General features: G+C 44.8%; 1 protein-coding gene across 2 annotated transcripts in view; it reads right to left on the reverse strand.

Annotated features, from left to right (window-relative positions):
* LOC117367932 (collagen alpha-1(I) chain-like) overlaps positions 1–27,615 on the reverse strand; it is a 539,431-nt gene that overhangs the window by 100,927 nt on the left and 410,889 nt on the right. For both annotated transcript variants that reach the window (XM_033961051.1, XM_033961050.1), the window contains exons 38-42: positions 16,480–16,587; positions 14,411–14,464; positions 7,245–7,298; positions 6,202–6,255; positions 4,688–4,795 (exon numbers count right to left, since the gene is read on the reverse strand). In XM_033961051.1, the coding sequence (XP_033816942.1) occupies positions 4,688–4,795; positions 6,202–6,255; positions 7,245–7,298; positions 14,411–14,464; positions 16,480–16,587 (378 nt within the window). The remainder of the gene's footprint in view (positions 1–4,687; positions 4,796–6,201; positions 6,256–7,244; positions 7,299–14,410; positions 14,465–16,479; positions 16,588–27,615) is intronic.

Below are 27,615 nucleotides of genomic sequence, written 5' to 3' on the forward strand. Positions count from 1 at the left end.
TTTTCTTGCGAAGTCTCAGGGGTGCGATGGTATTTAGGACTTGGTTGCTGAAGTCTTTCCAGTCTAGGTAGAAGTTGGGGTCTGGGTCAGAGTTAGAAATGCGGGTGTAATGTGACCAGAAATCTGCTGGATTAATTTTTTCTCTTGTCCAGGTTATTGTCTTTGTATGGTTAGGCTTGGGTTTCCTGTCTGGTGGTTTTTTGAGCCAGGCTAGTTCGAATTGACACAGGTGGTGGTCTGACCAAGGGGTGTTAGACCAATTTTGTTCAGTGAGGCTTATGTTAGGATTAGTGGGGGTGTTGGAAAGGAAAGTGATCAGGTCTAATTGGTGATCTTTATTGTGTGTTGTGGTTTGGGGGGGGCTTGGTAAAGCCAATCGATGTAAGGAAGGAGAATAAGTCTGCAACATTGGGGTTCTCTTCTTGCTAGAGGTGTAGGTTGATGTCTCCTGCTAAGAGGTTGTGGGTACCAGCTGCCGAGTTCGTGAGAAGGTATTCATAGTAGTCTTCTTTTGCTAGGTTCCATTTATTGGGGGGTATGTAGAATAGTGTGATGATAAGGTTGTCAATGTAGTCAGTTTTGGAGATTTTGCAGGTGAGGATTTCCAGGTTAATAGTTGATTTGGAATCTAGGATTTGGAAGTGAAAGTGGTCACGGAGAATGATGGCCAGACCACCTCCCCTTTTAGAGTTTCTTGATAGGGGGATGATTTTGTAATGTGGTGGTAGAATATGTTAGCCCTAAACGTACAAAAATCCAAAACATTATTTTTCCCTTGGAAAAAAGATATAAATCTAAATGCTCCATTTACTCTAGATAATGTTCATTTAAATTCAGTAAGATCTCTAAAAATATTAGGAGTTACAATAGATGATAGGTTATCCTTCCATGAACACATTACGAATACAGTCAGAGCATGTTTCTTCAAATTGCGTATGATACGATCAATTGCCAAATTTTTAGAGCCAAAATCACTAAACATACTGATTCATTCATTAATAATTGCAAAACTCGACTATTGTAACTCACTATTAATAAATGTTACCCAAAAAGAGAAAAAACGTCTTCAGATAGTTCAGAATACAGCAATCAAATTAATACACAACCGCAAAAAATTTGACCATGTAACACCACTTTTGATCGAATCACATTGGCTCCCTATAACTCATCGAATTACTTTTAAAATCTTACTATTAGTTTTTAAAACATTACTTACAAATGAACCTCAATTCATTAATAGATTACTCATTCCATATAGTACTTCACGCTCATTAAGATCCACTGATCAAAAACTTCTAACGGTTCCATCATTAAAAGTTATTGGAACTCGTCGCACTGACATCTTCTCCGTTATAGCCCACAATTATGGAACAGTCTACCCCAGTATCTTAGAATAGAAAGCGATCTGAAACAGTTTAAAAGCAGCTTAAAGAGTTTCCTTTTAAAAGATGCGTTTGATGTGTGAATTTTATTAAGGATTTTTATAAAAAAATTTTATCTTTTTATTCCCCTGTGATTTCCCCTACCTGGTGTATTTTCCATTTATGTTCTCTTTAATATATACGATTGTAGTTCTACCCTTTCTTTCCCCATGTGTCTGTTAGTTAGTTTGTTTGACTTTATGATAATGTATTAAATTTATGTATACGTTTATAATTACTCTGTTGTACCTATTTTTATCTGTAAATCGCTTAGCAATTTAAATTAAGCGATTCAACAAGTTAAAAATAAACTTGAAACTTGAATATCCGCTATGATTACATCCTGGTCGGAAATGAGCCAAGTTTCGGTTAGAAGTACGATTTCTAGTTGGATTTCTTCCAGCCAATCTTTGAAAAGTTGGGCCTTATTTCTAATAGAGCGAATGTTCAGGTAGGCGCCAGGAAGTGTGGATTGTTCTGGGATGAGCGAAGGTTCCGTACGTTGTAGATTTTTTAGGGATCGTTTTCTTTTGTGTGTTGGTCTGGGTGGGTGGCGGGTAGTGTTGATCACAGGGATGGGGAAAGGACCTGTTTCTGTGACGTCATGAATGAGCCGGTGGGGGCGGATGAATTTATCCGGTCCTGGGATTCTAGTCCATGCAATGTAGGTTGGTATAGGTTCGAAGGCTAAAGATTTTGTAATCCAGCCTCTTGTGCTAAGCAAGTAGAGGAGGAGGAGGGCAATGAGCTTGTGAGTGGGGATAGACATGTTGGGGTGGTAGTTAGGGTGACGAAAGAGGGAGGCTGGAATGGGAGAGGGGGGGGGCAGGCTGGAGAAGCTAGGGAGGAAGGGAGCAAGTCGATTAAGGGGAGGTGGGCAGATGCGAAAGACTCAAGGCAGATGAGAGGAAAGGATCAGAGAATAAGTCTATGAACCAAAGTTCAAAATAAGGTTAGTAGCAGGTAAGATGAGAAGGACTATGAGCAGATCTGTACTAAGTGAGAACAATGTGTAGGTATAATAGAGAGACTATGTACAGGTCATAAGATGGAATTAAAGTTAAAAATCTGTAACAGGTATGAAATAGGAGTCGTGGGTAGATACAAAGAATAAGTTTATGAACTTCAGAGATGATGATCAGATCAGGGTGGCCGCAAGTGAGAGTCAAGGAATATAGTACGTGGCCCTCGCGAGTTAGTGACACTGAGTTAGGTGTCGGTCTTTGGTGGCTGAGCCCTTAAGAGGGGTGGAAAGGCAGGCCAGGTGCCGAAGTGGCTGCTGGGCAAACCGCCGAACGCGATGCTCCTCTGGTGCAGTGAAGGGGAACGACTCGATCTCCCTTCCCCTTCACTGTGCTGGAACAAGAAAAGGCCCGGTCTGCAAAGCCCTTAAGAGAGCTGGAAAGGCAGGCCAGGTGCCGAAGTGGCTGCTGGGGGCGGGGCAAACCGCCGAACGCGATGCTCCTCTGGTGCAGTGAAGGGGGACAACTCGATCTCCCTTCCCCTTCACTGTGCTGGAACAAGAAAAGGCCCGGTCTGCAAAGCCCTTAAGAGAGCTGGAAAGGCAGGCCAGCTTTTTTTGAAGTCCAGTGCTCTTGAACTATTGATTCCTGACAGTGTACACCCAGCCTATCAGACTTGCATCAGTAGTTGCCACTATCTACCCCGTAGTTTCTAATTAAATGCCACACATCAAATTCTCTCTGCTCAACAACCAGGACATTTCCAGCTCTTCTGATTCTGGAGATCACTGAGACAGCAAAGCTCTTGTAAGGGGTTGCATATGGGCTCTGGCCCAGGGAACCACTTCTATTGTGGCTGCCATCAGCCCTAGGGCCTGAAGAAAATCCCATGCCTTTTGTCTCAAGAGCTTGAGGATACCTAAAGCCTGAGCTTGTAACTTCTGAATCCTCCCACCTGGAAGGAACACTCAGCTACTGTTTGTATCAGCACCTAAATACTCCCAACTCCTGCAACACTTCCAAATGCCTCTTAGCTAAGAACATAAGAACATAACAAGTTGCCTCCACTGGGTCAGACCAGAGGTCCATCGCGTCCAGCAGTCCGCACCCGCGGCGGCCCATCAGGTCCATGACCTGTTAGGTGGTCCCTGACTTTTCCTATAACCTATCTCTACTTCTATCTGTACCCCTCAATTCCCTTATCCTTCAGGAATTTATCTAAACCTTCCTTGAACCCCCGTAGCGTGCTCTGCTAGATTCACAACTCAATATAACTCCTGCAACAAGATGATTACAAGTATTCGGTACATAGCCAATCTATTCTCCTTGAGGGACAGCTTGGATCAACCAATCATCCAGGTTGGGATAAACTGGAATACCTTGCTGCATCACCTTACTAAAGGTCCTTGGAATGGTGGCCAAGCCAAAGAGCAGGCCCCAGAATTGAAAGTGTTTCCTTAGCATCTCAAATCTTAATTATCTCTGATACTCTTGCCATACTCAGTCTCCAACTGCTAGTAGGAAATCACAGCCCACCTGCTGGACTGGTTTGAAGGGACAATGAGAAATGGGAGTTCTTTAGTTAATGCTTTTAACTTCAAATTATGTCAAATAAGAGGAGTAGTGTTTGATGAGATGAGAGTAAAATAAAGTTGATGGGAAATGGTGAACAAGAGAAGTCTTAGAAACAAGCTATTTAAGTGGAGATTAGTACCACTTAGCCGGCTATTCACTGATATTCAGCAGAAGATAGCCGTCTATCTCCCGCTGAATATCCAATTTGCTAGATTGTCCAGTCACCATCAATATTCAGTAGCTGGCCAGCTGGATAGATTCACCTAAAAAGCAGGTCTATCTTTCACCAGTTTGCCTTAGCCGACTAGCTGCTGAATATTGGCTTGGCTGGCTAAGTTCAAGGTGATGAACTTTGACCCAGATATACAATGCTAGCAGCCCCAGCACTGAATATTCGGAATTACTGCAGACCACGGGAGGTAGCCGGGCTGCCTCCCACAATCTGAATATCAGGGCCTTTAGCTTTATCACATACGTTTTTAAAATTTTGTCACCATTTTCTTCTCCACCTTTTCAGACTAATTTACTCATATGAAGAGGCATATAGTCCTTTTAGCATTTAATATCCATTTTTATATTACTGTCTTGTTGAGTTGTGCAATTAAAGGCCCCCGGGTAGAGTTGCTATATAAAGACTGAAAATACATACTGTAAAAATAAATATAGTAACTGGAGTGCTACTATAATACAATCTCTGCTTTCTGAAAAATTCTCTCTCAGATGTCCTACCTCTTTTCCAGGTTCTCCTGTCTCTCCTTCTGGTCCTTTTAGCCCTTCCTCTCCTATAAGCCCTGGAGCTCCTTTGGACCCAGGATACCCTTGTGTTCCGATTTCTCCCTAGGGAAAGAAAAACATTAATAACTGGTCATTGTATTGAATCATAGCCCTGTCTTCATCATTGAAAATGTTTCTTTTTTGGAAAGGTTCCTACAAAAAATAGCAAACAATAAACTTGGGGCGCCTTATACAAAGCAGTGGTAGTGATTATCCCAGGGCAAATGCACCGAAGCCTATAGGGGGAATCACTACTGTGGCTTTGTAAAAGATTCCCTTGTTTTGCGTTGTTCAATATTTTAATGCAATCATTGGCTGTTGAATTGTAGAACAATGGGATAACGGCTTTCATTTATGCTGACGATATTACAGTGTTTCTGAATAAGGATGACAGCAAGAAAGATACAGGCTGTCTAGGTTTGAGTGAATTATGGGTGGCCAATTCTAGGGTAAAATTGATCAAGGAGAAGTCAAAGTTTATTAGTCCTATGGCTATTTTAAAGATAATTATCAGTTGGTACAAATAATTTTCAACTAGCTCTTACGTCTCAAACATTAAGAATAGGTTTTAATTATTTATTACAGTTTAAAATGCAGATTAATAAAATTGAAATTCTTTTGCACTGCTGACGAAATTAAGAACTATTTGAAAATACTTTGATCAGCCAGTATTTAGGCTCCTTGTTCAATCTTTGCTCTTGACACAGTTTGATTAGGCTAATGCTGTATATATTGGCTGTTCAAAATCACTCCTGGGTAAGCTTCAACAAGTGCAGAATGTAGCAGTTCAAATATTTAATGCTAAAAAGTGCAATCATATTACCCACATGTATTTATCTTTGCATTGGCTTCCCACTGAAGATAGGGTACAGTTCAAATTATGTATTTTAATTTTAAAATTTTTTCAGGGAGATCTGCCATTAATAATGGCTGGTCTGTTTCAACCTTTGAACAATAATCTTTTACTTAGGACAAGAAACCAGATGCTGCTTAGTTTTCCCAAAGTGTGTGGAACTACCTCTTTTAAATCCCTTCAATCTTCTTTGAAATATCTAGCTACAGCAATATGGAATTCTATTCCATTTTCAAACCAATCTTTAAATAAATTATCTTTCACTTTAGGAAGGCATTGAAAGCATTTTTGTTTTGAAAATTTGTGAATTCTTAAACATAACTATTATGATGTGAAGTCCTAGAATATTCTCTGGGGGTTTTTTTTGTATCCTGCATTGAACTTTTTGGTATATGCAAGTAATAGGTCTTTAATGCAATGTAATGAACCCACCGTGTTGCAGGTGTGAGACAATATTGCATTCTGTAACATTTGCTCCCTACCAACTCATACTTTTACTCAAACATTTAAGCTTCATCGCTTTCTACAGTACGGCATATTTCTAAGACTGTTCTAGCAAACTTCCAATAACAATAGATTAGAAGAGAGAAATCTGAAGGCCTTTTGAAACACAGACCTGTTCACCTTTCAGTCCAATTTGGCCCTCTGCTCCTGGTGGTCCAGGGGACCCCTAGAAAGTAAAAGGTAAGGAAAAATATGAATGCTCAACTGTTCATATACATGCAGATGTGATGCATGCTCTCTAGGGCAGCACTGAACCAGGGCTCTCTCTGTGATTCACAGCCTAACATTTAGAAAAATGCATTAAAAATAATCTGTCAGAACTGGTACAAACTGCAATCTCTGGAGAAATATGTAGGCAATCTGTAAGGAGTGTCTCTCAAACTGTGTGCCAAGGCACAGTAGTGTGCCCTGATCAGATTCTGGGCGTGCCACAAGAGATTCCAGAATTTTCCTTTATTTTAAAAAATTCCCATCATAAATATACACTAGAATAGATGACATGTACATCATGTATGCATGAGTGTCAATGTTATGAGTCACGTGCGTAAAGATACAATCACCTAGACAAGCATCATTCTTTGACGTGATTGGTCCTTGAAAACTAACGGCAAGTAATTTTATTTTTAATTCAGTAGTTATTCTAACTTGAGCAACAAAGCAGTCAAGTTATCTTTTTCTTCAAATTGGATCTTCTTATCTTTGCGAACTTGGATTTTCAGTTCTGACAAAAATTAAATTGAAAAAAAAAAAAAAAGAGAACAACTGCAGATGGTAGATGTTTGCTTATTGACTATTGAGCTGCATTTTGAGTTATTTTGCACTCAAAAACAAGCACATCCATTGCATCGATTAGCAATTCTATTCTATTTACTTTAGTTTCAGCTTTAAGAACTTTAAATAAATAACTCTCAAATTTAATTTTTGTTGGTTTTGCAGTTATATAATTTCAATTATAATGTGCTGTGAAAAACATTTGCTCCATTTAGTATGCCGGAGCTAAAAAAGTTTGAGAGACACTGCTGTAAGGCATGCATTGTAAAACAAAGTATCTCCTCTCGATCTCCACACGTTACCTGCAGATATCTGCTGCATTTGTGCAATACTTCAACATTGTGATTGAAGTCAAAATAAAATTCAGCAGTGCCAGAGATTTACCTGTTCACCATCAAGGCCACTGGTACCATCGTCTCCTACAGCTCCCACTTCTCCCTTTAAAATAAAATTCAGCATTGGAAACAACTATAAATTTACTCTGATTAATTAATTGAACTTGGGCAATAAAAACAGCAATCATCAAAGAACTCAAAATCAATTGTTGGAAATCCCTACTTGTTTATGAGTTATATAAGATTTACTTCCCTCAAAGAAAAAATAAAAATAAGGAATTTTTACAATGACCTTATTTTCAGAAGTGAATACAAGTGATACCTTGGAATCCGAACTTAATCTGTTCCAGAACCCCATTCGAGTTCCAAAGCGTTCGACTTCCAAGACAATTTTTCCCATTGAAAATAATAGAAACTGGATTAATCCATTCCTGGGTCCACAAACTCAAATTTTAACAGTAAATACACTGGATTTTAGGGGCAGAAACATACACATATAATGTGCAGGGTGTTCGGATTCCAAAGCAGAGTTCGGATTCTGGGGCAAAATTTACTACAAAAAAAGTTCGGATTCCAAAGTGTTTGAGTTCTGGGGCATTCGGATTCCAAGGTATCACTGTATATTGAGCATGTTCTGGCGGCAGGGTGCTGTGACTATAAAATGTTTGGGTTTTTTTCTTTAATGATCCACTGACTAGGGAACTTCTTAATCTTTGTGCATCAGCACTGGGAACAAGAAAAGAACTAGAAATCTACTTCTGACAGTCATTTGTGAGAGTGAGAAGCATAAGAATAGCTTTACTGGGTCAGACCAATCCAGATCACAACCCAAAACCCAAATAGTAGCAACATTTTGGCTATAGTACAAGTGTGAGAAAAACCAATGCTGCTGAGAGATCAAGGTTCTATCATGAGCTTCGGATTGTGGGTAAAGTTATTTAGTTCATTCTTAAGGCATGCTTGCAATAAAAAGAGCCATGGCCAAATCTCAAAATAGAATGTGTATACAGAAAATAGTAACATTATATTGATATGATTTGTTTTGTGGTATATTTTAAGAAAAAAGAAAGACTAGGTTCTTACCTTGATAATCTTCTTTCTTGTAGATGTGTCTAGTAGTCTTGAATGCTAGGGTTATGCATCTGAACCCACAAGCTGCTTGCAGAATGATATCACTCATCTTTCAACTCTGCCTCCTTCCCAGTAGGTTTGCTCCTTCACCCTCAGTTTGTACAAAAACAGTCAAAAAACACTGTAATGGAAGACATCACTGGAAAGAGGGCAACAGGGAGAACTCCTCAAGACTATAACATAACATAAAATTTTATTTGTATACTGCAATACACTGTGAAGTTTGATGCGGTTAACAGGAATTAAGTAGAAGACCATACATGAGAGGTCAGCATAAAGTACAAATAACATAGGATCATGACAAGGTTAGAGTCAAATACAATTATGGTAGGGTAATACGAGAAGATAGATACGGAGACCCAAAAGAAGGTGGCGAGAGAGGTGAAGGAGGGGTGGGGTGGGGGGCGGCAGGTAGTAAGAGTTGAATGAGTCTGTTCACAGAGCTTTTTTCCATCGTCTTGAGGAACGTGCGAGACATGCAAAAAAGGCACAGTGTTTAATGCTCTAATAGGAATTTGTTGAACAAGTATGCTTTCAATCCTCTCCTGAAATGCATGTATGATGAAGAAGACCCTATAATAGGGAGTAGTTCCTGACTGAAATGAGCTGCTTGATAGGATTGTAGTTTTGTCACATAAGCTCTGAAACAAGTAGAACATTATCAAAATTATACAAAACTGAGTGCAACTGGCACTAATATTCATGGAGTTCGTAGCTACTTGCATGTCCTGCTAAAAAGCAGAAACTCAAACTTGGCATCTCCTCTTTTTTCAGCTTAGCTGAGAGACAGAGAAATTCATTACAGTCAGACACAGACTGAAATTAAGATCAAAGGCAGGATGGGGCTTCAGGACTACTAGACATATCTACAATAAAGAAGATTATCGAAGTACGAACCTAAAATTTCTCTCTAGTGCAATGTGTTTAGTAGTCCAGAATGCTAGGGATATACCAAAGCAGTCCCCTGAGTCTAGGGTGGGCCAATCGAGTACCACCAGGACAATCAGTCCCAGATTATTTGTGAGCCTGAAAATTACTTGACCTAGCATGGGCCATAGGAGAAACACATACAAAAGAGGGAGGGGAAGTGTGTGGTGCAGTGTGGTTGTGGGTTCAAATCCACACTGCTCCTTGTGACCCTGGGCAAGTCACTTAATCCCACCATTGTCCAAGGTACATTAGATAGATTGTGAGCCCACCAGGACAGACAGGGAAGAATTCTTGAGTACCTGAATAAATTCATGTAAACCGTTCTGAGCTCCTCTGGGAGAACAGAATAGAAAATTGAATAAATAAATAAATAAAAAGTCCCTTCTCCGTCCATAGCTGGACCAACACATCTAACCTTGCACTTCCAGACTCATATCTTCGGCTATAAAACCAAACCATCCGTGGATGCCCTCATCACTGACAATGATATTGAACGCTTATGGGGACAGTGACCATTCCTCTGGGTCATGCATCTGCTGACTGAGATAGTTGGCTAGGATCTTCCTCCAAAACCCCTTTCACTGTAGTTTTTTTATATTTATTTGAGTACTAATTTTGTGGCATAAAGTTCTGAGGATGTGACCCAGAAGGCATAACATCTGCCTTGATTTGAGGCATTTGGGAGGAGATTGTAGAAGGTTGTCAAGTCTCTGTTGAGGTAAAAAAAAGCACAAGTTCTGAATAGTATCTAGGAGGGTTTCAATGAACTCCAGTGTTTGAGTTGGAGAAAGATGTGATTTTTGGTGGTTCACTACAAATCAAAGGAGCTCTAGGAGACAAATTGTGTGGGTGGTCACCTGGAGAGCTAGACTTGATGAAAAGGTCTTGATTAACTAGTCATCCAAGTATTGGAAGACATGAAAGCCGTACGTGTGCAGGGACATTTGGTGAAGACTTTTGGAGCAGAGGTGAGGCCGAAAGGAAGTACTTTATATTGGAAGTGTTGAGACCCTACTCAGAAGCAAAGATACTTCCTGTGAGCTGGTAAGATGGGAATGTGAGTATAAGCTTCTTTCAAATTGAGAGAAAAAAGCCAATTATTCTCTAGCAGGGATAACAGAGTTCCCAGAGAGACCATGCAAAACTTCTCTTTCACTAAGTATTTGTTGAAGGCACAGGGGTCTAAGATGGGGCGAACACCTCCAGTCTTTTTGGGTATCAGGAAATATTTGGAATAGAACCCTCTGTTCCTCTTCTTCAGTGGTACTGGTTGTATTGCATTGAGCTGGAGTAGGACTGAGAGCACCTGGTGAAAAGGAGATTTCTGGAGGGAGTTAAAAAAAAAGACTCTTGGAGGGTGGGTTGAAGGTGTTCAGAGCAGATGAAGGCTGTAAACTTGAGACACCACCTGAAGAATCCAGCTGTCTGATGTGATAAGGGTCCAGCAATGACAAAAGTGGTAGATTCAACCCCAAATTGGTAACTCTGGTGGGTGAGAGAGAGGTACATTGGCAATGATCTCTAGGAGAAAGTCAAAAAGACTGTTGAAACTTGGAAGGATGAGAAGGCTGAGGTTTTTGTTAACTCTGCTGATGAGGATGCCTCTGTTTTGAAGGACTTGATGAGGAGGAAGGTTGAGAGTAGCAATGCCTGAAGGTATAATAGGGTTGTTGTCTATAAGCTGTAGTATATTTACAGGAAGGTTGAGGAAGATGAGTAGATTGCTTCTTAGCCAATTTGGTCATGCTGTCAGTATTTTAAAAAAATCTTTTTAGTAGCCTCCTTTATGTGGTCCCCAAAGAGGTTGTCCCAAATAGAAAGGATATTTGAGAGGCAGTCTTTGACATTGAGCTCTAGATCAGAGATATGGATCCAGGTTTGTCTGCATGTAGCAATAGAAACTGCTGATGTTCTAGACAAGATGTCAGAATTGTCAAAGGCAGACATGATTGTATACTTTCTGATTTCTAACAAGTCCTTAGTTAGCTGTTGGTCAGATGAAAGGTGCTGCTGGAATTTTGGTGGTTGTTGAATTAAAGACTTAAGGTAGAATGTCATGTGGAAATTGTAATTTAAGATAAGGTTGGTAAGCATGGAAGATTGGAAAACACACCTTCCAAACCTGTCCAGAGGCCTAATCTCCCTACTAGGAGGAGTGCTGGCATAAGAACATGAGCTTCAAGCACGTTTGAGAGCAGTTTCTACAATTAAGGACTGGTATTGCAGTTGTGCTCTGTCAAAGGCAGGTGTTGATTGGAACCTATGTAGAGTGTGTCTAATTTGCAGAGAGCTACAGCCACTGTGAGTGGAGACACCCAATTTTTAAAAAGAGCTTCCTTCATTAAATTTTGTATAGGAAGCTTCACACAGTCCTTGGGCCATTTATCATAGTGTAAAGCCTCCATGATCTCTGCCTGAGGCTCCTGCTCTGATTCCATATGGATGGGGAGAGCTAAGCCCATCTGTGTAATGAAAGTTGTAAATGAGGAGAGGTTTCAGTTGGAGATCATCTCCTTGGGATAGGTGAAGGGTCTGCTGGGATTCCATATGACTCCTCAGCAGAAAAGTGTACCTCAGATGAGAGGGTGAAGAGATCTGAGTCAAAGTCTTCAATGTGTTATTGCCGGCTAGAATGAGATGCATAGTGTTGAGGAGAATGTCATGAAGAACATTGAGCATGTAGAAGAGTGGTGCGCCAGGAATGCCTTGATTGAGATTAAGAGTGTTGAGAGGAAGCTTGGGAGGTATACCTGGATAAGATGTTGGATGTTGAGATGTCGAAACTTGACGTGTAGAGGAAGATCAACAACAAGGTAGAGAATGTTGCAGAGTAGACTCTGGTTGCCTTATATTAGATTGGGTTGAGACTGAGACTTGCTGCTTCAAAGGAATCAGTGTCTGAGACTGCAGTACGGATGCCAATTCCTGCTGCAATAGCACTTTTAACTGTTCCTGCAGTGAAGGTGCTGGTACCAATGTAGACAAAGGTACAGTTGGCTCTACTTTAAACTGCTGTCGAGGCATCAGAGACTTAGTGCAGGAGGGCATCTGGATAGAGAGAGCATCTGCAGAGATGGGGATCACTCTAACCATTGAAGCTTTTGAGGCATTGAAGATGGTGAGGAGGTGGAGGTCTTTCTAGGTTGTGAGTGCCTGCACTTCTTGGACTTTTTCCAGAGGTCCTCCAAGGCCCAACACACAGAGGAAGAGGAACCCAAGCTGACTCAAGGAGGCTTAGGGATCTGTGATGTCAACGCAGGTGTTGATGTTGACGTCAATTGAGGAGGTAGCTGGGATACTGGTACCAAATCGCCAGACATTGAAGACGTAAAACTGAAGTTGTCAATATTTTAGAGCCCTACATAAGACCATAAGAACTGCCATCTCCGGATCAGACCTTCGGTCCATCAAGTCTGGCGGAAATATCCCGATGTTCAGGACCAAGACACTAGTTGTGAGGGTCCAAACCTGAGATGATCCTATTACATCAAGTACACTTCTTGAAACCACTAGGTGTTGGGAACATCGATGGAAATAGCGCCAATGCTAAATCAAAGGGCTTAATTTTAAGGGAGGTTGAGTAGAACTGTAGCCAAAAATGAGTAGATGCTCCCGGCAGAGCCAGAGGGTGGAAACCTGTCTGAAGGCCCCCCCAAAACAAAACTCATAAAAATAAGACTAAAAGGGGAAAAAATTAATAAAAAAGAAAAAATATGAGGAAAACGAGGCATGGGAAGATACAAAATGGAAAAACATTTCCAAGCACACTGAAGTGTTAGAAAATATGACTTCTTTGCGCCGTTGAAAATGAAGAACTGAAAGTCCTGAGAGCTGATGTCAGGTGGGAAGGCACACACATGGTAAGGGCAGTGCTAAAGTTTTAAAATGATAGTATACTTTGATACGTCCATGCCGGGCTCCATGGATGATGTCATTCATATGTGAGAATATACTGTTTGTCCTTGGAGAATTTATATTACCTCTGGACTACGCAGAAGTATGCAGTATTTTTCAGTAGTGTGTACTTTCATGCATATATATCACTAGGCAGTTTATAATCAGATATTGGTACAAACAAAATGCTGTTTTGCATGTACAGTAGACTTTCTGTTAACCGGAACTCAAGCAACCAGAAAATAAACCTAAGAAATACTGTAATACTTTAAATAAAAGTTAAAATAAAATCAATTTCTGGCGGAAATTTAAGTGTAAACTTGGCACACCATACCCGAGTATGCCCATGCTTTGCCTATTACATGTCTGGTAGTTTGTCTGGAACAGTTTATGGTATGGCATAGTACAGGGTATAGTAGCTAGGCCTATTTTTAATAGTAATTCTCAAATAACCAGAAACCACATTTATGTTTAAATCTATTTTATTAAGCAACAGTAAGTACAACTACAATAATAACCATGGTATACATTTTCAGCAAACACCCGCGGAGGACTGGACTCTTATGTCCTCCCCGGACCTACCCAACCCCCCCCCAACAAAGATAACCCTACCCCCCACCCACCCCTCCCCATCCCCCCACAGAGACAGAAACACTCGTAAGCAGGGAAAAGCAGAGACATCTAGAAGCACAGTTTCAGAAGTGGAGTCTATTCAAGACCCGGCTACGACTCTCAGGAGGCAAAATGTTCAAATATGGAGTCCAAGTGTGAACAAAGTCTCTGCTCCGGCGTCGGGAAGAACGTGCCAAATGGGCCTCCCAACCCATGAGTTCATGGAGGCGATTCCTCCAATACCAGTCCCCATGGTTAACTGAGAGTCTACTGTATAACTGCTTTATATAATTAGCCCCTGGAGAGCAATAATCATAGCTTTGTACCCGGATAAAAGCAAGGTTACCCATGTTAAAAAGTTTCTTGCTCATTCCTCTCCCACCTCCTTATCTGCAGGTAAAAGTACTTGCATTGTTGACAGAACACATTCTTTCACCCAGATAAATCAAAAAGCATGGATGGAGGCAAAGAAGCATGGAGACAGCACATCAATCTCCACATATACTCAGTGCTTGTTTCTTACCAATGTTGTAAACACAAAAAGGATTTTCAAAGAGAAATTTTGTAGTGCTCCCCTTAATCTGGCAGTCCTGCATTACAACAAACCTGAGAACTACAAGCTCCACTTTCACCTACTCTTGGACTCACCTTCTCTCCTTTGTTCCCTGCAGGTCCTTCAGCACCGGGTGAACCTTCTCTGCCCTGAAAGGTCAATTGCTCAATCAGCAAAGTTGCAATGCAAAACTAAGGTTTCTTAACAAACCCCACTCCTCTCTTTACAAAACCATAGTGCTGTTTTGATTGCCAGCTGTGGCTGTAACAGCTCCGGCGCTCATAGAATTCCTATGAGCATCGGAGCTGTTACTGCTGCGGCCGGTGCTACAAAATAAGCTCCGGTTTTGTAAAAAAAAAAAAAAAAAAAAGGGGGGGGGGAGGGAAAATTAGGCTATTTCAGCTCTCAAAGATTTCCTAGAGGACATTTTATTCTTTCTTAATATAGAAGGGTGAACAGGACAGTTTTTCCTTCAAAAACATTTCTGGCGTGGAATATTTAAAACACAGCTGAAAACATAATTTTTTGAGAAAATATATGGGTCCTGATGTAGGCCTGTATGTAAAAACAGAGTGGAATTGTCCAAATCAGAATGATGTGCAATAATGAAGTTTCATTCAACTCTGATGGTAGAAATGTCTTTATTCATCCAATAACTCAATAATTCATCCAACGACTCAATGACTCGACATGAACATGTTTCGGACAAACGGGCCTGCCTCAGGAGTCTTGAGAGTCTTCAGCAGTTATATCAAACAACGTTATGTTTGAGTATGCACACACTTTTAAAGTTGCTAACAAATACAAGCTTGTAAGGCAGGGCTTGAAGCCAGGAGACGTGCCGGGCTGCTAGATAAAGAAAAACCTGTGCTTTTTTTTTCTCTCCTTTATCTATTGGTATTATTGTTTGTATTTATAAATCACTTATATGTGTTTATGATTAGGCAGTACAGTGGTGCCTCGCATAACGAACGCCTCGCACAGCGAACGCTGCGCACAACGAACTTCATGTCTTGCTTCCCACAACGAACTTCGTTTCACACAACGAAGTCGCCCGAGCTGCATCCTTCCGCGCAGGCACCGCGCTTAACTGCCCTCTCTCCGCCTGGCTCCCTGTGAAACAAGCACTGGCGCTACAGCCGACACCCCGCCGAGAAGAGAAAGTGATGTCGGCAGGGAAAGAAGCACGGTATCAAGCAGCTGTGGGTCCTGCACCGCCGATGCGGCTGCATCCACTGAGAGAGCCAGCGAAACTGAATGCACATCATTCGGGCGGGAAAATGCCAACTCAACCGGCGCCATTACTACATCTTCCCCCGAAGCGTCCACATACCCTGCAGCGCATAACCCCGATGGTGTTTGCCGCTTCCCACACCGGAAACAACTTTTAACCACCTCTGCTGCCATGTTACTGCACCGAAAAAGAGAAAAAACTAACACCACAGAACATGAAAACCACCGGGCCAACCAAAAATAAGCCAAGAAAAAAAAAATGAACAGTTAAGTCCCAGTTTTTGCCGCTGAGACTCTGCCCTCTCTCACTGTAAAATTAGACTCTACTTAGTCTGTCTTTAAATTTAAAAAATGTGTGTTGTTTTAAAAAACAATTATGTTTTTAGATGTATCTAAATAAAAATAATAACAAAAAATTTATCTTTTTTTATGTCATCTTAGCATATTTTATGCTACAGAACGAATTATTTTTTTTAACATGTATTGTTATGGGAAAACGCGTTTCACATAACGAACTTTTCGCATAACAAACTTGCTCCTGGAACCAATTAAGTTCGTTGTGTGAGGCACCACTGTATATCAAAAATAAAGTGATACTTTAGGATGAAGAAGAATTTAAAGATACAGAGCAAAAGTGATTCAAACATGATGCCAATGCAATGCTTCAGAAACATACACACAGGGCTTTCAGGGAAGAGAGGCCTAGTATCCCATTACTGGAAGTTAGGCTGCATGACCATTTCCAGTAAGGTTGAAGAGGAAGGACTGTTTTATGTGTGGTGTTATTGCCATTGAATTACAGAAAGACAGTCATTTGTGATGCAGCTTTAGCACATTCTGAAGAACAATGGAACAAAATTTCTTTCCAACCCTAATACCGTAAAATATAAAGCTGAATTTACTGTTCTGGAATTCAAAATGTAAAACTTACTGGATGTCCATCAGGTCCAGCTGCTCCTACTAAACAAGATGGTCCTGGGTCACCTGAGGGTCCGGGTTTTCCTGGGGAACCATCCAATCCTGGATTACCTGAAAGTCCCTAAGGGAAGATGGGAAATTCCGTTTCAAAGTAACAACTTTATGAGCAGACGTTTTCTTGCTAAGAAAATTTCAGCATGTAAACACATGGTGTGAATAAAAATGATATGATGGTCCTTGTTAACACTAGACAAAACACATTGTGGACAGACCCTGCTTTGTCATCCCAACCTGTTTTGAAGGGAAAAAATATGGCATTACACATGTATGTGTGCAGGTGGAGCCTGGGCTGGGCAGACACATAAGTAATTTGTGCATGAATTCCGGAATCTAGGATGAGTACCGTATTTTCACGTAGATAACGCGCACCCGTGTAAAACGCGCACATGGGTATAGCGCGCGGAAAACACAAATTTATGCACAGACATTTTTATATACCGCGCACAACCGTATACCGCGCATGCTGCCCGACTCTCCCGTCACCGCCCGACTCTCCTTTCGCCCGCCCCGACTCTCCTCTGGCCACCCCGACTCTCCTTTTGCCCGCCCCGACTCTCCTCTCCCCCTTGAAGTCCTGTCCCCACCCTGAAAGCCTGATGCCCCCCCCGACGTCCGATTCATCCCCCCGCAGGACCGCTCGCACCCCCACCCCGAAGGACCGCTCGCACGCACTCCCACCCGCACCCCCACCCTGAAGGACCGCTTGCACCCCCACAGCCTCCCGACCCCTCCCCCATCATGTAGAAGCTCCTACCGGTGTCCTGCTGCTTTCTCTTGGCGATCCCGGCCCTTCTGTGAGCCCTGCGCCTGCGCTGCTTCCTCTTCCAGCGGTTCGCCCTTTCTCTAACGTCAATCCCTCTTGCCCCGCCGACTCCCCGACATGATCGGGGCAAGAGGGAGCTCAAGCCCTCTTGCCCCAGCCAACCGCAGTACCCCCGACACAATCGGGGCAAGAGGGAGCTCAAGCCCTCTTGCCCCGCCGACTCCCCAACTCCCCGACAATATCGGGCCAGGAAGGAGCCCAAACCCTCCTGGCCACGGTGACCCCCTACCCCCACCGCGCACTACATTACGGCAGGAGGGATCCCAGTCCCTCCTGCCCTTGACGCAAACCCCCCTCCCCCCAACGACCGCCCCCCCAAGAACCTCCGACCGCCCCCCCAGCTGACCCACGACCCCCTGGCCGATCCCCACAACACCCCCACCCCCCTTCTCCGTACCTTTGTGTAGTTGGCCGGACAGACGGGAGCCAAACCCGCCTGTCCGGCAGGCAGTCAACGACGGAATGAGGCCGGATTGGCCCATCGGTCCCAAAGCTCCACCTACTGGTGGGGCCTAAGGCGCCTGGGCCAATAAGAATAGGCCCGGGAGCCTTAGGTCCCTCCTGGGGGCAGGACCTGAGGCACATGGGCCCAACCCGACCATGTGCCCAAGGCCCCGCCCCCAGGAGGGACCTAAGGTTCCCGGGCCTATTCTGATTGGCCCAGGCGCCTTAGGCCCCACCAGTAGGTGGAGCTTTGGGACCGATGGGCCAATCCGGCCTCATTCCGTCGTTGGCTGCCTGCCGGACAGGCGGGTTTGGCTCCCGTCTGTCCGGCCAACTACACTAAGGTACGGGGAAGGGGGGTGGGGTGTCGTGGGGGTCGGCCAGGGGGGTCGCGGGTCAGCTGGGGGGGCGGTCGGAGGTTCTTGGGGGGGCGGTCGTTGGGGGAGGGGGGTTTGCGTCAAGGGCAGGAGGGCCTGGGATCCCTCCTGCCCGTAATGTAGTGCGGGGTGGGGGTAGGGGGTCGCCGTGGCCAGGAGGGTTTGGGCTCCCTCCTGGCCCGATATTGTCGGGGAGTTGGGGAGTTGGTGGGGCAAGATGGCTTGGGCTCCCTTTTGCCCCGATCATGTCGGGGGTGCCGCCGTTGGCTGGGGCAAGAGAGCTTGAGCTCCCTCTTGCCCCGATCATGTTGGGGAGTCGGCAGGGCAAGAGGGCTTGATGTTAGAGAAAGGGCGAACCGCCGGAAGAGGAAGCAGCAGGCGCAGGGCTCACGGAAGGGCCGGGACCGCCAAGAGGAAGCAGCAGGACACCGGTAGGAGCTTCTACATGATGGGGGAGGGGGGTCAGGAGGCTGTGGGGGTGCGAGCGGTCCTTCAGGGTGGGGGTGCGGGTGGGAGTGCGTGCGAGCGGTCCTTCGGGGTGGGGGTGTGAGCGGTCCTGCGGAGGGGGGTGAATCGGACGTCGGGGGGGGAAATTATGTAAAAAAAATTTTATATAGCGCGCTCACGCGTATACCGCACAAGGTTATGCACGGTTTGTAAAAACATGTATAACGCGCGCATTATATGTGTGAAAATATGGTATTCCCATTACCCTAGTATTCTGTGATGGAAAGTAGGTGCTTACTTTCTTTTATAGAATAGGCTCCCAATAAGTGTCACTTTACAGAACTGCTCTCAGAAAGTGCAACTGAATAATTTTTTAAATAAATAAACTGAGCACCTCCCTTTAACCAGTCCTAGGATGTGCAGTGAGATCATAATTTATAATAGCATCTGGGTGTTCAAACTCCACTAGATAAAGAGTAGCGTAAGTCAGTAGCAGTGTGCTTCATGTTGTGTCTGCACTTATACAAACTATGAACCTGCAGACATAAATGTAGGCACCTAAATGCAACAGGGACCTGCGTAATTTACAGTACATGCATTAAGTGGGAGCCCTGCAAATTGTCCATGCATGTGCTCCTTTGCGTTTATGCCTGATGGGGATAATTCTAGAACTAAACTAAACCTTAGGTTTGTATACTGCTATTCAATGCTGTAAATCTGATTCTAATTTTGTAAACCTACCTCTAATTTTGTTGTAAATCTGCTATTCAATGCAGATCATTTGCTAATTGATGTAAACCGCCTAGAACTCACTGGGTATGGCGGTATATAAGAATAAAGAATAATAATAATAATAATACTGCATCATCTCTACATTCGCAAAGCTCGACACGTTTAACAGGAGTTAGGGTAGAAAGGAACTCCAGAGGAGGGAAGGATGAAGAGGAAATTTACAGGACTAGAATAATCAGAGAGGGAGGAAGAGTTACATTTTTGAGAATAACCAGGTTTTCAGATGTTTACGGAAGAGTTGGAGGGAGCTCAGATTCCTAAGAGGGGAGGTAAGGTTGTTCCAGAGCTCAGTGATTCTAGAAGGGAGGGAGGAACCTAGTTTTCCTACAAGGGAGACGCCTTTTAGAGAGGGAAAGGAGAGTTTCAGTTTTTGGGTGGATCTGGTGGAATTGGGGTTAGAGGAATTCCAAGAAAGAGGAATTCCAAGAAAGAGGAATAAAGGGGGGGGGGGGGGGGGAGGATGCTGAGTAGGATCTTGAAAGTAAGGCAGGCACATTTGAAGTGGAACTGGCTACCACATTTTAGGTGCTTAGATGCTACAACCTGAGCGCTAATTCTGTAACAATATTTGGGCACCATGATTCCATTTATAGAATACTAGTATAAACTGGCTTTAATATGCCTACATTTAGGCATGCCCACCTACTCCATGTCAATGGCAAATGTAAGTAGGTACCCTAAATGTTGCACTTTAGCACATAAATGTTGGTTCAACCAACACATTATAGAATAGAATAGCACTGAGAGCTCAGCTAGCATTCAATAAAGTTATACATACAATCGGCATGTAAATATAGGTGCCATGTTTTAGAATGAGGGAGTATGCCACTTCTTTGTACCCTTTCAGAATAGTCCTTAGGCACAATGGTAGCACTTATGTGCATAAGTGTACACTTGCCCACAAAAGTGCTAGTATTCCATAAATCTAATGCAAGGGGTGTATAAATGCAGGTGCCCAGTTGTAGAACGCCCCTTATAAAATACAATTGTATAACTGAGCGCCTGTAGTTATATGCACCGGGAATACAAAATGCAGGGAAAAGTGACACTTATTCAGGCACTTGCTCTGAGTGCAATTCTATAAAGGCATGCGTAAATGGCATTGCACATAACCTTAAGGAGGTGGAGAGCATGGTCATGTCTCCCACTTAACTGTACAACTTATAAGTTGTGTGCATTGCCCACTGCGTATAGGCGTGCTCAGTTATGCTTATCATTGACCGCTGTGTGTTTATGGTAGATCTCTATAATAGAATCTAGGTGCCCAGATGCCATTATAGGATATGCTCTTCATGCAGCATCAGAGCACTAATATCTATGCACCCCTTTATAGAATTGCCATCATAGTGTAGAGGCCAACCGAAACTAGGCTTTTTTGTTACAGCTGAAACCGAATCTGTGGCTGAAATCTGCCTCTTGGTTTCAGCTGAAAGCAAAGCCAAAGCTGATCAAGCCTGCCCTCCCCTCCCCCCGAACAGCACCTACTCCCCCTTGCCACCACTGTCATTGCATACAAACTCCTTTCCCCTCCCCCCACCGCCACCACTACACTCCCTTTCTCCCTCCCAGACCCACCCTTCAGTGACCTAAATGAACCATGAACAGTTGCTCGTGCCCCTACCATCTCTGCTGCCAAAATGGCTGCCTAGACCTTCAGCATCAGTCTGACTAAAACTGAAATATAGCCAAATTAACATTTTAGGCTGGTTTTGGCGCTGAAGACAAATCTGAAACTGAAATTTGGTCAATCTCTACCATAGTACCTACTATACACATGTAGAAGCCTCCTAAAGTTAGAGAATAGACAGAGGAGGGGCAAGATTGTTTTTGATTAGGTGCTTAGAGCCTGTGTTTAGCAGGGAGGGGGCATTTCCTAAGGTGCTTGCCTTTCCTGGGACAATGCTTTAGGAGAAAGTTTGCTTTGTACACCTCTAAAAGTTAAGTTACTCTGAATTTCATATTTCTGGTCTTACACTTATACCATTTTATACACGCCTAGAACCTCTAATCCTTCCTGTACTGCTTCTTGCTAAGTGAAAAACAAAAACAAAAATACAATTTAAAAAACCCACAAACACAAAAACAAAACCCTGTTCCTTAACTGTATTGGAAAGTTTGGTTCTCTGATCTCTGTTGACTTTAAGTTATATTTCATCTTAGCTTCCTTCTCATAGGAAAAAGTATAAGAAAATTTTGTAACTTTGTTTTTAAATCCTGTGAATTCTGCTCTGTGACAAAGGGGGCTTTAAGTTTTGAAAATCCTGTTTTTCTGCACTGTAGAAAGAGAGCTTATCCCTCTCAAAGGTTTGGATAGGTTCCTGAAGGATAAGGGGATTTAGGGGTACAGATAGAAGCAGAGGTAGGTTATATAAATGGTCAGGAATCACTTCACAGGTCATAGACCTGATGGGCCGCCGCGGGAGCGGACCGCTGGAAGCGATGGACCTCTGGTCTGACCCAGTGGAGGCAACTTCTTATGTTCTTAAGAGGGCATTTGGAGAGGTTGAAAGGGGACAGATTCAAAACAAATGCTAGGAAGTTCTTCTTTACCCAACGTGTGGTAGACACCTGTAATGTGCTTCCAGAGGACGTAATAGGGCAGAGTACGGTACTGGGGTTCAAGAAAGGATTGGACAATTTCCTGCTGGAAAAGGGTATAGAAGGGTATAGATAGAAGATTACTATGCAGGTCCTGGACCTGTTGGGCCGCCGCGTGAGCGGACTGCTGGGTGCGATGGACCTCGGGTCTGACCCAGCGGAGGCAATGCTTATGCTCTTATGCTCTTAAAAAGGATAAGACCACAAATGCTTGCAGTCTAAGCAACAAAGTTCATGATCTGCAAGCCCTGATGTTAGAGGCAAATTTGGATATTGTTGCTATCAAAGAGACATGGTTCAATGATTTCCATGAATGGGATGCAAGCATACTGGATAGAGAATGACATGGAGACAAATTTTTGCCAGTCCCATTCCGGCAAGTTCGTTTCCTGTCCCTGCCCCATTCCTGCAAGCTCCATCCTCATCTGCACAAGCCTCAAACACTTTAAAATCATAAGAATTCGAGGCTTATGCGGTTAAGGCAGAGCTTACAGGAATGGGACAGAGACAGGGACAATGACAATGACAAAACTCTCAGGGACAGGACGGGGAAAGAGACAGGGACAATGACAATGACAAAACTCTCAGGGACAGGACGGGGAAACTGAGTTCCTGCAGGGACAGGGAAAAATTTGTACCCCTGTCATTCTCTAATACTGGGCTATAATCTTTTTAGAAAGGACAGAGATAGTCATAAAAACAGAGGAGTAGCTCTCTATGTAAAGACAAACATGTAAGCGCCTGAAATACAGGATCCTGGGAAAGAAAGAAGTAGGAGAGTGTGGTGCAGTGGTTAAAGTACAGCCTCAGCACCCTGGGGTTCTGGGTTCAAACCCATGCTGCTCCTTATGACCCTGGGCAAGTCACTTAATCTCCCCATTGCCCCAGGTACGTTAGCTAGATTGTGAGTTAGAGAATGACACGGTGACAAAATTCATCACTGTTCTCATCCCCGCAGATAACCGCGGGAAATAATCCCATGTCATTTTCTAGTGTCTATTTCAACCTCAATCCTTCTACACCAGCATTCTTCAGTGCAAGGCTTGAGGGTCAGAGGTTGTGCCCATTCATACTCTGATTTTTCCCTCTCTCCTTAAAGAATGACATGAAGATGGTTTCCCGCGGGGACGGGAACGGTGATGAATTTTGTCACCGTGTCATTCTCTATTGCGAGTCCACCGGGACAGACAGGGAAAAATGCTTGAGTACCTGAATAAATTCATGTAAACGTTCTGAGCTCTCCTGGGAGAAAGGTATAGAAAATTAAATAAATAAATATGGATTGCTTTGAAAGGAGAAGATGGAACTTCTATCTATGTGGATGTTGTCTACAGACCTCCGACTCAATCGAAGCAAATTGATAAAGAACTGGTTGCAGATATACAAAAGTTGGGAAAGAAAGGTGAGGTGCTGTCGTTGGGCGATTTCAACCTGTCAGATGTGAACTGGAAAGTTCCATTTGCAGAATTGGAAAGAAGTAGAGAGATCATGGATGCGTTTCAAGATGCTCTGCTCAGACGAATGGTGACAGAATGAGGGAAAAAGCAATACTGGTTCTGGTGCTCACAAATGGGTAAGGGTGTCTCTAATGTCTGAGTGGGTGTCCACCTGGGAAGTAGCAATCACCAAACAGTTTGGTTTGCTATAACAGCTAAAGTGGAGAGTGACCATACAAAGCTCAAAGTCCTAGATTTCAAACTATGGACTTGAGTAAAACGGGGGAGTACCTGAAGAAAGAGCTGATAGGATGAGAGGACATGAGAAAAGTGGAAAAACAGTGGTCCAAGTTGAAAGGAGCAATAAAAATGGCTACCGACCTTTATATAAGGAAAATAAATAAAAACAAGAGAAAAAGGAAACCAATATGGTTCTCCAAACCAGTGACAGAGAAAATAACAGCAAAAAAAACTTTATGTTTTTTGAAATACAAACAAGAAGAGGAGTACAGAAAGGAATACCAGATGAAACAAAGAAGCCAAGAGAGAGATGTCTGGCAAAAGTGAAAGTGGAAGAGCAAATGGCTAAAAATGCTAAAAAAAAGGAGAGAAAGTTTTTCAGGTATATTAGTGAAAGGAGGAAAACAAAAAATGAATTGTGAGAATGAAAGAAGCTATGAAACGCTATTTGGAGAGTGATGAGTAATAAGCAAACGTACTAAACAAATACTTCTGTGTTTAGAGAAGAAAATCTTGAAGAAGGACTGCTATTGGCTGACAAAGTTACATATGAGAATTGAGTGGATACTGTGCCATTCATGGAAGAATGGAGTGGATACTGTGGCGTTCATGGAAGAAAGTGTTTATGAACAACTTGAAAAATTTAAGGTGGAGAAAGCAACGGGACTAAGTGGGATCCATCCCAGTATATTGAAGGCACTCAGAGAAGATCTGGTTGGTCCTCTTAAAGATTTGTTCAATAAATCTTTGGAGACAAGAGTACCGTATTTTCACGCAAATAACACGCACCCGTATAAAACGCGCACACGTGTATAGCGCGCAGAAATCACGATGATAAGCACAAAAACTTTGGTATAACGCGCTCACGATTATACCGCGCATGCTGCCCGACTCTCCGTTCACCCCCCTGACTTCCGTGCACTGCCCCGCCTCTCCGTGCGCTGTCCCGACTCTCCGTTCACCCCCCCTGACTTCCGTGCACTGCCCCGACTTTCCGTGCGCTGTCCCGACTCTCCGTTCACCCCCCCCTGACTTCCGTGCACTGCCCCGACTTTCCGTGCGCTGTCCCGACTCTCCGTTCACCCCCCCTGACTTCCGTGCACTGTCCCCCCTTGAAGGTCTGTCCCCATCCTGAAAGCCTGATGCCCCCCCCCCCCGACGTCCGATACATCCCTCCCCCCGAAGGACCGCCGATTCCCCAACAATATCGGGCCAGGAGGGAGCCCAAATCCTCCTGGCCACGGCGACCCCCTAACCCCACCCCGCACTACATTACGGGCAGGAGGGATCCCAGGCCCTCCTGCCCTCGACGCTAACCCCCCTCCCCCCAACGACCGCCCCCCCAGCCGACCCGCGACCACCCTGGCGACCCCCACGACCCCCCCCCCCCCCTTCCCCGTACCTTTGGTAGTTGGGCCAGAAGGGAGCCCAAACCCTCCTGGCCACGGCGACCCCCTAACCCCACCCCGCACTACCTTACGGGCAGGAGGGATCCCCGGCCCTCCTGCCCTCGACGCAAACCCCCCTCCCCCCCAACGACCGCCCCCCCCCAAGAACCTCCGACCGCCCCCCCAGCCGACCCGCGACCCCCCTGGCGACCCCCACGACCCCCCCACCCCCCTTCCCCGTACCTTTGGTAGTTGGCCGGACAGACGGGAGCCAAACCCGCCTGTCCGGCAGGCAGCCAACGAAGGAATGAGGCCGGATTAGCCCATCCATCCTAAAGCTCCGCCTACTGGTGGGGCCTAAGGCGCGTGGGCCAATCAGAATAGGCCCTGGAGCCTTAGGTCCCACCTGGGGGCGCGGCCTGAGGCACATGGTCGGGTTGGGCCCATGTGCCTCAGGCCGCGCCCCCAGGTGGGACCTAAGGCTCCAGGGCCTATTCTGATTGGCCCACGCGCCTTAGGCCCCACCAGTAGGCGGAGCTTTAGGATGGATGGGCCAATCCGGCCTCATTCCTTCGTTGGCTGCCTGCCGGACAGGCGGGTTTGGCTCCCGTCTGTCCGGCCAACTACCAAAGGTACGGGGAAGGGGGGTGGGGGGGTCGTGGGGGTCGCCAGGGGGGTCGCGGGTCGGCTGGGGGGGCGGTCGTTGGGGGGAGGGGGGTTTGCGTCGAGGGCAGGAGGGCCTGGGATCCCTCCTGCCCGTAATGTAGTGCGGGGTGGGGTTAGGGGGTCGCCGTGGCCAGGAGGATTTGGGCTCCCTCCTGGCCCGATATTGTTGGGGAATCGGCGGTCCTTCGGGGTGGGGGTGCGAGTGGTCCTGCCGGGGGGGGGGGATGTATCGGACGTCGGGGAGTCGGCCGGGCAAGAGGGCTTGGGCTCCCTCTTGCTCCGATCGTGGATGCGGGTGCGGGTGGGAGCGCGTGCGAGCGGTCGTTCGGGGTGGGGGTGCGAGTGGTCCTGCCGGGGGGGGGGGATGTATCGGACGTCGGGGAGTTGGCCGGGCATTAGGGCTTGGGCTCCCTCTTGCTCCGATCGTGGATGCGGGTGCGGGTGGGAGCGCGTGCGAGCGGTCGTTCGGGGTGGGGGTGCGAGTGGTCCTGCTGGGAGGGTGAATCGGGCGGGGTGGGAACTATGTTTTAAAACTTTTGTATACCGCGCTCACGCATATAACGCGCGAGGGGTATGCGCGGTAGGTAAAAACGCGTATAACGCGCGCGTTATATGCGTGAAAATACGGTAGTTCCATGGGACAGGAGAAGAGTGAATATGGTCTTTCTTCACGAAAGTGGTCACAGAGATAAAACTGGAAACTACAGACCACTTTGGTTCAGTGACATAGCTGGGGAGGTTGGCGCCTGTGGCGGCAATGCACAGCATCACCGCGTCATGCACCCCTGTTTGAGTACCCCCTCCCCTCGTATACCTCTTGAAAAGTTCGCCAATGCACCCCTCGCATACCTCTTGAAAAGTTTGTCAGTGCAAGCAGCATCTTCCACCTGCTACTTATGCCAGACTTGGCTCCCTTCTGATAACACGTCTTGGTCCAACAACCAGGAAGTTATGTCAGAAGGGAGCCAAGGCCGACGCAAGCAGCTGGTGAACGTTTCAAGAGGTATGCCAGGAAGGATGGAGAGAAGGCGATGTGTTGATGCCCCTGTGAAGATGGCACCTGGGGTGGTCCTCCTTCCCACCCTACGTCACTGCTTCAGTTATTGGAAAAATAATGGAAGTATTGCTGAAGGAAAGGATTGTGAATTTCCTATAATCTAATGGTCCACAAGATCCGAGGCAACATGGTTTTACTAAAGGTAAATTGTGCCAAATTAATCTGATTGAATTCTTTGACTGGGTGACCAGAGAACTGGATTGAGGACATGCACTAGATGTAATTTATTAGATTTCAGCAAAGTCTTTGATACGGTTCCTCATAGAAGGCTCTTGAATAAACTTGATGGGTTGAAGTTAGGACCCAAAGTGGTGAACTGGATTAGAAATTGGTTGAAAGACAGATGCCAGAGGATGGTAGTTAATGGAATTGACTCAGAGGAAGGAAAAGTGATTAGTGGAATACCTCAAGGATTGTTGCTGGTTATGTTCAATATGCTTGCAAGTGACATTACCAAAGGGTTGGAGGGTAAGGTTTGTCTTTTTGCAGATGATAACACGCCTTGTAACAGAGTGGACACCCTGGAGGTAGTGGAAAACATGAAAAAGGATCTGCAAAAGTTAGAAGAATGGTCTAATGTCTGTCAACTAAAATTCAGTGCAAAGAAGTGCAGAGTGATGAATTTGGGGAGTAGAAATTTGAGGAAGCTGTATGTGCTTGGAGGTGAGATGCTTATATGCATGGATTGGGAGAGGGACCTTGAGGTGAACATGTTTGAGGTGTGACAAGGTGGTGGCTGTAGCCAGAATGATTTTAGGCTGTATAGAGAGAGGCATAACCGGTAGAAGAAAAGGTGTTGATGCCCCTGTACAGGTTGTTGG

This window comes from Geotrypetes seraphini, chromosome 10 (genome assembly GCF_902459505.1).
Source record: "Geotrypetes seraphini chromosome 10, aGeoSer1.1, whole genome shotgun sequence".
Taxonomy (NCBI): domain Eukaryota; kingdom Metazoa; phylum Chordata; class Amphibia; order Gymnophiona; family Dermophiidae; genus Geotrypetes; species Geotrypetes seraphini.